General features: G+C 42.3%; 1 protein-coding gene across 1 annotated transcript in view; it reads right to left on the reverse strand.

Moving 5' to 3' along the window:
* Positions 1–1,142: 1,142 nt before the first annotated feature.
* epha4b (eph receptor A4b) overlaps positions 1,143–13,102 on the reverse strand; it is a 123,278-nt gene continuing 111,318 nt past the window's right edge. The window contains exons 15-19 of the mRNA XM_061695319.1: positions 12,032–12,241; positions 8,912–9,061; positions 8,599–8,792; positions 8,098–8,235; positions 1,143–5,555 (exon numbers count right to left, since the gene is read on the reverse strand). Of these exons, the coding sequence (XP_061551303.1) occupies positions 5,456–5,555; positions 8,098–8,235; positions 8,599–8,792; positions 8,912–9,061; positions 12,032–12,241 (792 nt within the window). The 3' untranslated portion in view covers positions 1,143–5,455. The remainder of the gene's footprint in view (positions 5,556–8,097; positions 8,236–8,598; positions 8,793–8,911; positions 9,062–12,031; positions 12,242–13,102) is intronic.

A 13,102-nucleotide genomic window follows, 5' to 3' on the forward strand; every position in this document is an offset into this window, starting at 1 on the left:
AGTTGTTGATTAATTAAGACTATTTTTGTTCATCTAACTATGCCAATGACATATAGTGACAGGCGCGGCGCATCGTACAACGAAGTCATGACTTGTTGCTGTGAGTAAATATGCTGTAAAAACCCATTAAAAATGATTGCTTAAAAATGCATGATATACTGGGGTTGCTAATGATAAACTGCAATATTGCAGGGGAACACTACCTGTGCGACCTACATTCAGATTTGGGTAACATTGGTGTTATAGGACAAGATCCTATCCAAGGACCCCTGTGTTGCTTGATAGGAAAACCTTTTAGCAGAATGGATGGATTGATTGATGGATGGATGGTGGCGGGGAAACATTTGAAAATGAGGCGAAGATAACAGCTAAGTCTACGTCTGAAGACGAACTGCTACATTTCTCTCTGTTTGCACCGGATGAATAGAAACAGGCAGGATGGGAGCGCACAAGGCCAGTGGAAAGATTGCAGTAGCCGGACGAGAGAGATATAGAGTAAACGGAGAGACACCCATGCAAGGAGTTTTGAATGTCTTGCCGTGTTTGTGTGTGTGTGTGTGTGTGTGTGTGTGTGTGTATTGAGAGTGGTGGGGGAGTGACTGATATGGGAATATGAACTCTAATATGATGGAATAAATGAGGTGTAATGGCGGTAACATAGAGCGACAGCAACTGGGCCACTGCATTAAGGGGTTAACTAAGGCCAGGAGTCACTGACCTTCCTCCTCTCAAGAGACAAAATGATCTCTCCTTATGGAACACAATGCACAGTCTTTGAATGAAGATGTGGTCACAGGCGGGACACTGTTTGCCATGCACTAATATTATGGCATAATTTTACCCCACTATCAGCATTGCAGCCTAGCTGGGGAGTGAAGGGCAGTTGTGGGGGTGGGGGGTGGGTGGTTGGATCGGTTAACTAAGCAACCTTTTATGCTGACTGGTCAGCACTCAACAAATCATTTGATACTTGCAGGCTTTTTAGCAGCGAAAATAATTAAGCGAGGTTCTCGTATTACCTTCCTGTAAAGGCACTTTGAATTGTGTACGGTATCTCTGGAATTATGCATGTGAATTGCTGTGTGTGTGTGTGTGTTTTTGTTTGTGGTGAAATGAAAGAAAGAGACAATAGAGGCTACAGCTGAGAAATTAGAAATATTAGCATATTTATTACAGCAACATGAAAGACATGAGAATGCCTACACCCTTTACAACAAGCATGGCAGAAGAAACTGGCTTTGTGGTCAATAAACATTGTTTGGTGGGCAAAGAAAGGAAAAGTGAGAAGTTCAACTGAGAGTCACTCATGAACATTCACACACCAAGCCACATACTTCACCAAGTAAATTTTAGGAAAAAGATGGGATTTGAGGCTTGAAAATTAGTGTGTAGGCATCATAACTCATTCACTGCCACGGATATATATATATATATATATATATATATATATATATATATATATATTTGTCTACTAGAATCCAACTTTTTACTGCCACTGTTGAATATATTCATAATTTAAGTTTTTCAAAAGGAAGGCATGGAAGAGGGTCTTGCAAAGCTTGTCTGTTAAATTCAGGTTTGTAAACCACTCTAATGACTAACGTGCCTGTAGATGGAGGTGTTCCATCGCTTTTAGATTTGAGATCTGCACAGCCTTTGAGTTGAAGATTAAGATTATGGGGTGAATCTCATCTTTTCACGTCGATTATGAGACAGAAATGCCAACATGTTGAAAGACGGACGAGTTTAGGTGACTCACACTTGAACAGAGTTATGTGTCGCGATATGTAGTAGAAATTGTGTGTCGCGATCACATGAAAAGATGACGCAGCTCATGGAGTGAATGGCAAACGCCATGTAAAAAAGCCACAGTCGATCAATGCAGTGACTCACAGTCACTCACGGCTTGTTTCTTAGTTGCAGATCTGGAAATAAATTATTTTGCCATCAAAAGTCTTTTCTCTGTCTTGTTTTGTTGTTTTATAACTTGAGGTGTCACATAACCAAAAGGTATTGTTCTGCTTGACATATTTCTTTTTACAAAAAGCTTGTTTACCATGCTTTTTGGTGTGAAAACCAATATTTTTGATGAAACCAACCCATGTTCTTCTGCAAATTACTAAAGTTAGAAACAAACTTTTTTTTCTGTTGAAAGAAGAAAGTCTATTCTTTCTTTGGTAGGTTCAGGGATTATGTTATAACAACATTATATTCGGTACGTTTTGAAAGATCAATCATAATGCATTAAAACGGCTGGCAGTGAATGAGTTCATTGGAGGGTTGCATCTGTTCCAACCGTATCTGTTGGGGAGATAATTAATCATGTTTCAACCTTGTAATTGATTAAAATACAATATGTAACCAAATAGACCAAGGGTGCGTCAGTCAATCACATTCTTATTTGTTTAGATCACAGAACATTACCACTCAAATAAATAACAATACTGTCCATTTCTGCAAAAAACGTTGTTTCTCTGCAGTTGTTTTCCCCACTTGAGATAACAAAATCATTGGTTAGAATGAAAGTGTGTGTGATGCGTGGACATTTGAAGACCAGATAAATACTTCCTGTACATATACTTTACTCTTTATAATAGCCTCTATAGGGCAACAAAAAGACCAAGAGCAAAATAAGGCATCCAAAAGGCCACCATTCAAGCGCACTCCGCCAAATCCATGAAATTATAAATTTAGTATGAGTAGAATGTGCTCATACTCTCAGATTATATTATTTTTGATATACAGTGTAAGGGTTTGGCAGTGATAAATAAATCAAAGTTTATTGGGCTGTGACTCTGTATGTTATCTGTGTTCTGAATTATTAGCCGTTGATTCTGTTTTTGAAAGGCTGTAAATACTACAGTAATAATAATATAGTAATAATACTTCACTTCAACTCTCCATTCCCTAAATTTAAACAACTGGGCTGTCTTTTAGGGGATTATCTGCCCAAATGGTCCTGTAGTGTGACTTGTATGTGTGGGTGTGTGTGTGTAATTAGAGTCTTCAATTAACCTACCATGCATGTTTTTGGGATGTGGGAGGAAACCGGTGTACCTGGAGAAAACCCACGCAGGCACGGGGAGAACATGCAAACTCCACACAGGCGGGGCCGGGATTTGAACCCCGGTCCTCAGAACTGTGAGGAAGATGTGCTAACCAGTCGTCCACTGTGCTATATATATATATATATATATATATATATATATATATATATATATACACACCCCAACAGTCAAACTTCACATTTAACTCCTGCATGCTCAACCACAATAATGGAATCACTGTGTACAGCAGGAGCCTGTGTAATTACACTTAAGAAGCCAACGAAATTCCTGGATTTAAATCGGATGCAGTCCATTCTACTTATTCCAAGTTAATGTAGAAACTGCGGTCACTGTTGCCTGTCAGTCAAAGATGAATCTTCTTACCCATGCTACATTCGTTCGTTCAAACAAATAAAGCGCCTCACACTTTTGTCCAGTCTGCCCTTCCCCTGAACAAGCACTCACAAATCTCTTTTTCATAACAAAAGTACATCATAGTCATTATCATTACAAACATTCTAATATTGGTAAGCAACGCTGTACATATTTTACAGTATGGTACAATCATATATATGGTGTGTTATGTCACTCTGTCTTTTAGAGTTCTACACAATAAAACACTGAAAATCAGATTGAGTGCCATTAAAAAGGTCCTGTTTCTCTTCACCTGATAACTAACTGCTGCGCAAACGATTGGCATTTTCTCACAGACAATCAGCCTTTTGCTCTGTCAAACTTACATTGTGTGTTTATTTGAAATACGTTGGTTTTAAATAACTGTGCAATTTGGGGGGAGAGGAAGCACTGCAATTATGGTGACAAGCCTTGTGTAACCATCCAGCCATACGAGCGGAAATTAAAGTATACCAGCCATTGTTGGACCCTTCAGCAACAAAGCCCAAGTGTCAACTTGATTTTGACTTTAGCTATACACCTCAACACTTTTACCTTCATTAAAAAAGGGGAAGTTTGCAGTTTTCCACAAAAAACAAAACAAAACACTGTCACATTTTTTAAAACTGTCAGTATAAACCTGACAGTTAGTAATATGATCTGTAAAAAGAAAAAAAAAATCCCTCTCTGTTCCCATCTTTTACCTCTACTTTGATTCTTAAGAAGCCACAGTGCCCGGGAAAGTGCAGCTAATCAGAGACAGGAGACGACAGTCCATCCATCCATCCATTTTCTGAGCCGCTTCTCCTCACCAGGGTCGCGGGCGTGCTGGAGCCTATCCCAGCTATCATCGGGCAGGAGGTGGGGTACACCCTGAACTGGTTGCCAGCCAATCGCAGGGCACTTACAAACAAACAACCATTTGCGCTCACATTGGCTTGAGCTTGGGGTTCAGGAGCTTTGATGAAACACTGCTGGAATATCTACCTCCATAAAAAAGGTCCATCCCTCATTTGCTAACAACTGGACATAAGACTAGCATACAGAAGCAGAGCGGAGGGACCTCAGGCAGCTGAGAGGATTCAGGAGCGACGCGGAATTAGCAACATTTCTGCTCAACAGGTAAGCTTATCACCTCTCTTTTAATTTTTTGTGAAGTGAGGCTACGTTCAAATCTTGCTACCAGTTTTAAAATTGCAAACTTCTCCTTAAATCGTGTGAAATAAAATGCCTCAACTGACCAGCATTGTTCTGAATATTGCTGGAAACAATGTAATGGAAGAAAAATGGCACCACATGAACATTCAGGAGGTTCTTTGGACATCATGAATGGCCAATATCCAATCTGTCTCGAGGGAAGCACTCGTCCTTGTACACAAATGTTACCAGTTGCAATACTTACTCTTTAGGTCCAGTTCCCCTCACACCCAAATATTCAGGTCATTCCTCATTGTCTATGACTGAGGAATGGAGGAGGCTGCACACATACTAGGTAGAAACTAGCATACAAATCTCGAAACCAAAACAAACGTTAGGTCCATCTATACGGCTGTGGGATTCACCGCCACCTATAAACATACATCTACACATATGCTGTAAATTACATGTACTCGTGGCATCTCTTCAATTCTTCAAGGTGAAAGCAGAAACAAGAATACAACAAAACCAACAGCAAACATCACATGAGAATTAGATTCTATTTTCTTGTCCTTCCTTTCTGAGTTTTTTTTTTTTTTTTTTAAGCTGTTGCAATGTGAATGATGCTGTAGATGTTGGTCTGTATTGGTGGTTGTGTTGCTGCTGGGGACTCCAAAGCTGGTATTGTCCATTGAGGAGGGGAAGAATGGTGTAAGAATGTAAACGAGGCAATCGTCCATGTTGTCCTCCAACTCAGTGACTGTTAAAACGGCGTAAATAAAAAAATGGCATATCCAGTCTCCATTTTAGTGGGGAAAATCTTAACATGGGCATCCAAACCCTTGGTGCTCACTCAATGTGTGTTAATGTGAAGAGTGTTATACTTGCACATGTGTCCCCTGGGTCTGCAGGCTCTGCACACTGGATAAAATCTTCTTCTGGTGACCGGCTAGAGTCACACCCATTTTAGCCAATTCACTGCAAGAGACAAAAATACTACAGGTGTAAAACTCTGTAAGAAAATACAATAATAACAGTCCACTGAATGCCAAAATAAGCATATCAGATTCAGACAGTATTATACCTGTAAGCAAAAATATTCACGATATCTTGGTATTTCAATTACAGCTCTAAAATGTATTATTTTGAAATATTTGAGTAAATGACTTTTTTCACCCCATTGAAGACCACTATACAAATACTTCCTGTACATATACTTTACTCTTTATAATAGCCTCTATAGGGCAACAAAAAGACCAAGAGCAAAATAAGGCATCCAAAAGGCCACCATTCAAGCGCACTCCGCCAAATCTATGAAATTATAAATTTAGTATGAGTAGAATGTGCTCATACTGTCAGATTATATTATTTTTGATATACAGTGTAAGGGTTTGGCAGTGATAAATAAATCAAAGTTTCTTGGGCTTTGACTCTGTATGTTATCTGTGTTCTGAATTATTAGCCGTTGATTCTGTTTTTGAAAGGCTGTAAATAGTACAGTAATAATAATATAGTAATAATACTTCAGTTCAACTCTCCATTCCCTAAATTTAAACAACTGGGCTGATTTTTAGGGGATTATCTGCCCAAATGGTCCTGTAGTGTGAGTTGTTTGTAGATACATCAGTAAACGTACGATCCATTCTCTCTACCACTTATCCTATTTAAGGTCACAGGGCACTGGAGCCTATCCCAGTTTACTTGTGGCGTAAGGCAGACTACACCCTGAGCTGGTCGCCAGTCAGTCGCAGGGTACATACTGTATACACACAGACAACCATTTGCAGTGACGTCACTGAGTGGGAACTGAACCCACGCTGCCTGCACTGAAGTCAGGCAAATGTAGCACTACACCATCAGCGACTACAATTGAATTTTTCTAAAATAAATCACAATGTAGTAGGACAGTAAAATTACTTATTTCTCAGAAAATATGTCTCTCTGCTCTTCTCCGCTTTGTGAAGTAACGTCAGAGCGGAGATGAATTGCTGTTAGCGATGCTAGTTAGCCATGTTATCTGCCTCAGTAGCGTAGTATTTACTTCATCAATTATAGGCACGCTATCGTAGCTGGTTGCATATGTTAATTTCAAGACAATGTTACAGTTATACAGTATATTATTGTTACCTTGAATTTGTTGAAGAGTGACCGTGATCACTCTTGTAAATGTGATATATCGTTTTGGAAGTATTGCCTCCAATATGTGCATCCGATCTTTGTAAGCATGTTTTGAATAAACTTCCTCTACCAAGGCACGGTGTCCCCTCAAAAATCCCCAAAGAGACGACTTTTTCGAGAAAGGAAAAATCTGTTCGGTCCCTGTACGACCGGAGTCAGAGTTTGGTCCGCGTATCCGGCAGTAAATCGGACTCGTTTCCGGTGAGCGTTGGACTCTGCCAAGGCTGCCCTTTGTCACCAATTCTGTTCATAACTTTTATGGACAGAATTTCTAGGCACAGCCGAGGCGTAGAGGGGTTCCGGTTTGGTGGCCTCAGTATTGCATCTCTGCTTTTTGCAGATGATGTGGTTCTGAGCTATGATCTCGAACTCTCACTGGAGCGGTTCGCAGCAGAGTGTGAAGCGGCTTGGATGAAAATCAGCACCTCCAAATCGGAGACCATGATCCTCAGTCGGAAAAGGGTGGCGTGCCCTCTCCAGGTCGGGGATGAGATCCTGCCCCAAGTGGAGGAGTTCCCGGACGCGTCCCTGGTGGGGTGTTCCGGGCACGTCCCACCGGGAGGAGACCCCGGGGACGACCCAGGACACGCTGGAGAGACTACATCCTTCGGCTGGCCTGGGAACGCCTCGGGATTCCCCCGGAAAAGCTGGATGAAGTGGCTGGGGAGAAGGAAGTCTGGGCGTCCCTGCTCAAGCTACTGCCCCCGCGACCCGACCTCGGATAAGCGGGAGAAAATGGATGGATGGAAAAATCTGTTGGGCTCACTGATTGCTTGCACCAACATCGGGAGTGGTTTTGAAACCGGCAGCACGGTGGACGACTGGTTAGAGCGTCTCCCTTACAGTTCTGAGGACCGGGGTTCAATCCCCGTCCCCGCCTGTGTGGAGTTTGCATGTCCTCCCCGTGCCTGTGTGGGTTTTCTCCGGGCACTCCGGTTTCCTCCCACATCCCAAGAACATCCATGGTAGGTTAATTGAAGTATCTAAATTGCCACTAGGTGTGAATGTTAGTGTGAATGGTTGTTTGTTTATGTGTGCCCTGCGATTGGCTGGCAACCAGTTCAGGGTGTACCCCGCCTCCTGCCCGATGATAGCTGGGATATGCTCCAGCTCCTGCGACCCTTGTGAGGATAAGCGGATCAGAAAATGGATGGATGGATGGTTTTGAAACCGTGACTTTTAAAACTGTGGTATACCTTGAAACGGGTAACAAGCCCATGCCGATGCCAAAATGAGGCTGTCGACTGTAGCTTAGTGCATTTCACATAACACTCATTCTGAAATGGGCGACATCTTTTACAGACAGTGTCATTAAGATACAGAGGAACAATCCATTTTTTACCTGACACTGATGTAGAGTATTGAGTCCAAGCTGATGTATCCAGCGCTGGAAAAGTTATCCTTATAGTGGCCCATCTTGATGGCCTCCAACCACTCATCCACAGTGCTCACACTGAATTCTGGAGTGGTCAGCTCCTCGCTGTTGGGATACAAATGAGTAGTTTGGCAGTTGCTCACGTGCATTTTCAGCAGTACTTGAGATCTTAACATGGACTCAAAATTGTATTTCTTCCATTTTGATACATGTATGATATTTTTGGTTGATGCACTTTTGTAACTTCCCCACTCGGTAGAGCAAATACACTAATTGTGCTTTTATCCACTCTTGTATTTAACTGCATGAGAAAAAAACATATGTACAGCTGGATGCCTTATGGTTTTAGACTTGTTGCTTCTTTGCAGCAACTAATGATGTATCTGAAAAGAAAATCTGACCCTTGAACAGGCACCAAATTAAATCTAAAGCAGTGACGATGTATTTATTCAGCTCTCTCTCACTGACCCTGCTGGGCTGTTAGCCAGCTCTCTTAGGCTGGCAGGGTTTCTGATGAGCTTGTCCAGTATTGTGACGATCTGTCCAAACTTGGGTCGCTCACTTCGTCCCTTCTCCCAGCAGTCCAACATGAGCTGGTGCAGAACCACTGGACAGTCCATTGGTGCAGGAAGACGGTAGCCTTCATCTATTGCTTTTATTACCTACAAAAAGAAAAGAGGCCAAGAAATCAAGTCTGATGAAAATTGAACTTTAGGGGTTGGATGCCTACTCTAATGATTACAACTTTGGGGTTGAGTATGTTGTTGTGTTTGTGACTCACATCCTGGTTGGACATCTCCCAGTAGGGTCTCTCGCCATATGAAATCACCTCCCACATGACGATACCATAACTCCACACATCACTGGCTGAGGTGAACTTCCTGTAGGCAATGGCCTCGGGAGCGGTCCACCTGATGGGGATCTTCCCTCCCTGCAAATCAGAATCAGAATCATCTTTATTTGCCAAAGTATGTCCAAAAAACACACAAGGAATTTGTCTCCGGTAGTTGGAGCCGCTCTAGTACGACAACAGACAGTCAATTTACAGAACACTTTGGAGACAGAAAGACATTGACAAAAAAAAAAAAAAACAGTCACTGAGCAGTAAAGGGTTAACAGAATCGATATACTGTATTCTTAGCAACACCTTCACGCTGAATACTATGTCACACTGAACGTTAAGTCTTTAAATATTGAAACGCTATCATGGGGATTTGCCTCAGTAGCATAATAAATGAAAAGCAATAATAAAAAGCTCTGAACTATGTTGACATCAAGGATCGAGGTGGGGAAATCAGCACTGACTTCGCCATGTTTACTCCAGCAAGTCGTTCTGTCAAATTTCCTTTTTCTGCTTTCATCCTACTTGTTGTGCCTTTGTTGAGCTTGCACAGATCAAATATGTTCTATAAAGAGCCACTGTATCGACACAATTGGGGACCCGCGCCGTCTCGCTCCAACGAGCACACACACGCACAATAACTACCAAGGCTCGTCCTTTTAACATGCAGCAGCTGCCTCTGCACTGCCAAGCATTCCCCATCTCTGCTCTGCTTGGTCAAAGTCAAATAAAAGACAAAGCTGCCAAGTCACTCTGCACTGTACTTTAGTTTCCATCGCCCCCTTGTCTGTCCCTAAACATCCTCTCTTATCTCTTCACTGCTCTCACTGGATCCCTCCCTTGTTCCCTCTCAGCCTTATTTGATTCCTGCTCCTCTCTCGATGTCTTCCATATCTCCACCTCTGCCTCTTGCCCCGCCCCCTCCCATCGCCTCCAGCTCTCCATCGATGTCTCCTGACATTAAGTGGGTGTGTGTCTGATTGCAGCGGAGCAGTCTGCGGCTGATGCACCCCTCCCAGGGCAATGCTAATGCCATATTAAAAATAACATCCTCGACAGTTCTTCCTATGCATATGAATAATGCCATCTCCTTGTGGGCATTTTAGATGAGCTACTCCGCCATGGCTTAACTCACTGACGACGGCTCTGTGCGAGGATGGTTGTGCGACCAAAAATGTCTCAAGTTTGACAATAAGTCCGCAAAAACATGGAGTTTATTTAAATGCAACTATGAATATATTTGCCATTGTCCAGCATTCTCAACACTGTTGATCTATTGTGCCAAATACTGTATCTTTAAGAGACTCAAAGGATTTCAGGGATGTGATTTTTTATTTTTTTTATTTTTTTTAAACAAACTAGCTGACGTGTAACGTCTTAAACCACCAGGTGTCTTGTGACCAGGTCCTTATCATAGGTCATTTATGTAAAACATTTGGTCTTATCGGGATCCTGTTCTTTTCCTGTATTTTTTTGGGCCTTAGGCTCTGTCTTGTGTTCATGGGTAATCTGCTATCTCTACCTAAGGATTGGTGATGTACAAGTCGTTTCTGACAGCAAAAGTTTGTTTTTGGTTCTGATAAACACATTATACGGACAAAGGTACTGGACCATTCAACCATCCCTCAAGAGACTTTGCTTTGGGCACTGGGGTAAAGTCATGCTGGAACGGAAAAGGACATTCCTCACGTTCCACAACGTTGCAAACTGACTCAATGAGAATTAGGAATTCAGGGCAAATAGGGGGTCTTCTCCCTCCCTTGGTTGATTCATCCATTCATCAATTTTCTACCACTTATCCTTTTCAGAGTCACGGGTGAGCTGGAGGCTTTCCCAACTCACTTTGGGCAAGAGGGTTACACTCTGGACTGGTCACCAGTCAATCACAGGGCAGACATAGACAACAATTTACACTCACATTCATACCTATGGGCAACTTAGAGTTTTCAATTAACTTGCATACTTGCTTTTAGAATATGGGAGAAACCAGAGTACCTGCAGAAACCTGTGCAAGCATTGGGAAAACATGCTAACGCCACACAGAAAAGTTAAAGCGGAGATTTGAAACCCTTGGCTATGCGGCAAATGTGTTGCCAATCTTTTTTGAATACTTACTACTATTTTCTTGTAATATACAGTTAAGTAGCAATATGAGAAGATTTCACTAAAATGACAATGGTTGTCAAAATTTCAAAGTCTGTCTAACCAAGTCTGGTTGGAATGGCCACATCAACCTAAGTACAACACACCAAGAATTTAGAAAGTTCCGAATTAATGTATTTTTGTTGCATCTGAGATAAGGACCTTTTGGGGGAACGTTTTTGGCATATCACATATAAAATCTGGTCAATAAATGCCTTCGAATTAGATTAAAACAGGATAATGTTATTATTTCTTAACATATCTCCAACATTTTCATTTTATCAGCTACTCGGAGCGGCACGGTGGACGACTGGTTAGAGCATCTGCCTCACAGTTCCGAGGATCACGGTTCAATCCCCGGCCCAACCTGTGTGGAGTTTGCATGTTCTCCCCGTGTCTGCGTGGGTTTTCTCCGGGCACTCCGGATTCATCCCACATCCCAAAAACATGCGTGGTAGGTTGATTGAAGACTCTAAATTGCCCGTAGGTGTGAATGTGAGTGTGAATGGTTGTTTGTTTAAATGTGCCCTGCGATTGGGTGGCAACCAGTTCAGGGTGTACCCCGACTCCTGCCCGTTGATAGCTGGGATAGGCTCCAGCACTCCCGCGACCCTAGTGAGGATAAGCGGCGCAGAAAATGGATGGATGGATGGATCAGCTACTCGGAGGACTGCAGCTCCAATTGGCTGACAGGTTTCAGTTAAAAACATCCATCAACAAGCTCCTACAGGCCGAAATTCTGAGAGGTTCTCCAAGTTGACGCAACGTGAAATTTCAAATGCCGTCACTTGCCCAAAAAAACAGATGTAAATAGCGCAAAAGGAACATTGTTCGTGAGAAGAGTAGTGTGGGCAGTAGAATATAGGTCATGTACTTAAGTCATATATTGTTTTTTTTTAATGAATGCATCTGTCTTACCCTAGTGGTGTATGCAGCCTCTGGGTCGTCCTCCAGAACCCGACTCAGGCCAAAGTCAGACACCTTACACACAAGGTTGCTGTTGACCAGGATATTTCGTGCAGCGAGATCCCGATGAACATAGCTCATGTCTGACAGGTACTTCATGCCTGAGGCAATGCCACGCAGCATGCCGACCAGCTGGATTACTGTGAACTGGCCGTCGTGTTTCTGTGGGGAGAGACAAGGTGAAAGATGAATTAATACACAGCAATACAGTGTAAAAGCTCTCACTGAGCAGCAGCAGGATGATGTAATGGATGCTGCCTCCTTCAACTAGAATTTCAAGCTTCTGGCAAAAAAACAAAACCAAAACAAAACAACTCTTCTGAAGTGTCCCAGAGCAGCATTTCAAATTCATGCTACCTCTTGCTAACTATGAACTTTGGCCTCCATCTGATGGGTGTCAATGAAAGATGATTTTCTTTTTCGGTCACAGACCCATGGAGGATCCGGAATTCGTGCTCACCCGAGTCCAGTTTTTGTGTCTTAGTCAGGGAAGAAGAGCCTGTTGATTGATGACAGTCCACCTTACCTTCCTCTGCAAATTATTTCTGCCAGTGGTACCCATTAAAAACCCATCCATGTTATTGGTCACCCTTTTTCCTTCATTTAATCTCTCCTCCCCTCTGTTTCAATGTTCCCTCCATCCATATCTATTCATGGCTTCTTGTCTCAGAGACAGAGAGAACTCTCTATTAGGTGGATTCAGTCTCCACATATCCATTTATCTTGTAGCCATCATCTTCCTGAATCTGCACACTGCCCTCTACCAACAACTATGGTTCTTTGCCTGTCTCCCCCCTCAGCAGCTGTGGAGTAAGTTAATTAGCTGGTGGTTTTGTGAGATGCTGATTGATTGATGTGTCTAACAAACCTACTGACTTCCTCTATCAATCTGCCCACTACATTGTATTGCTCGGCTGGTCGGGAAGGAGATTAATGAGGAACAACAGAATTATATATGTATGCATACACACACACACTGTGTGTGTGTTTGCGTATATATATATATATATATATATATATATA

Source organism: Phycodurus eques, chromosome 13 (assembly GCF_024500275.1).
Source record: "Phycodurus eques isolate BA_2022a chromosome 13, UOR_Pequ_1.1, whole genome shotgun sequence".
Lineage (NCBI taxonomy): Eukaryota > Metazoa > Chordata > Actinopteri > Syngnathiformes > Syngnathidae > Phycodurus > Phycodurus eques.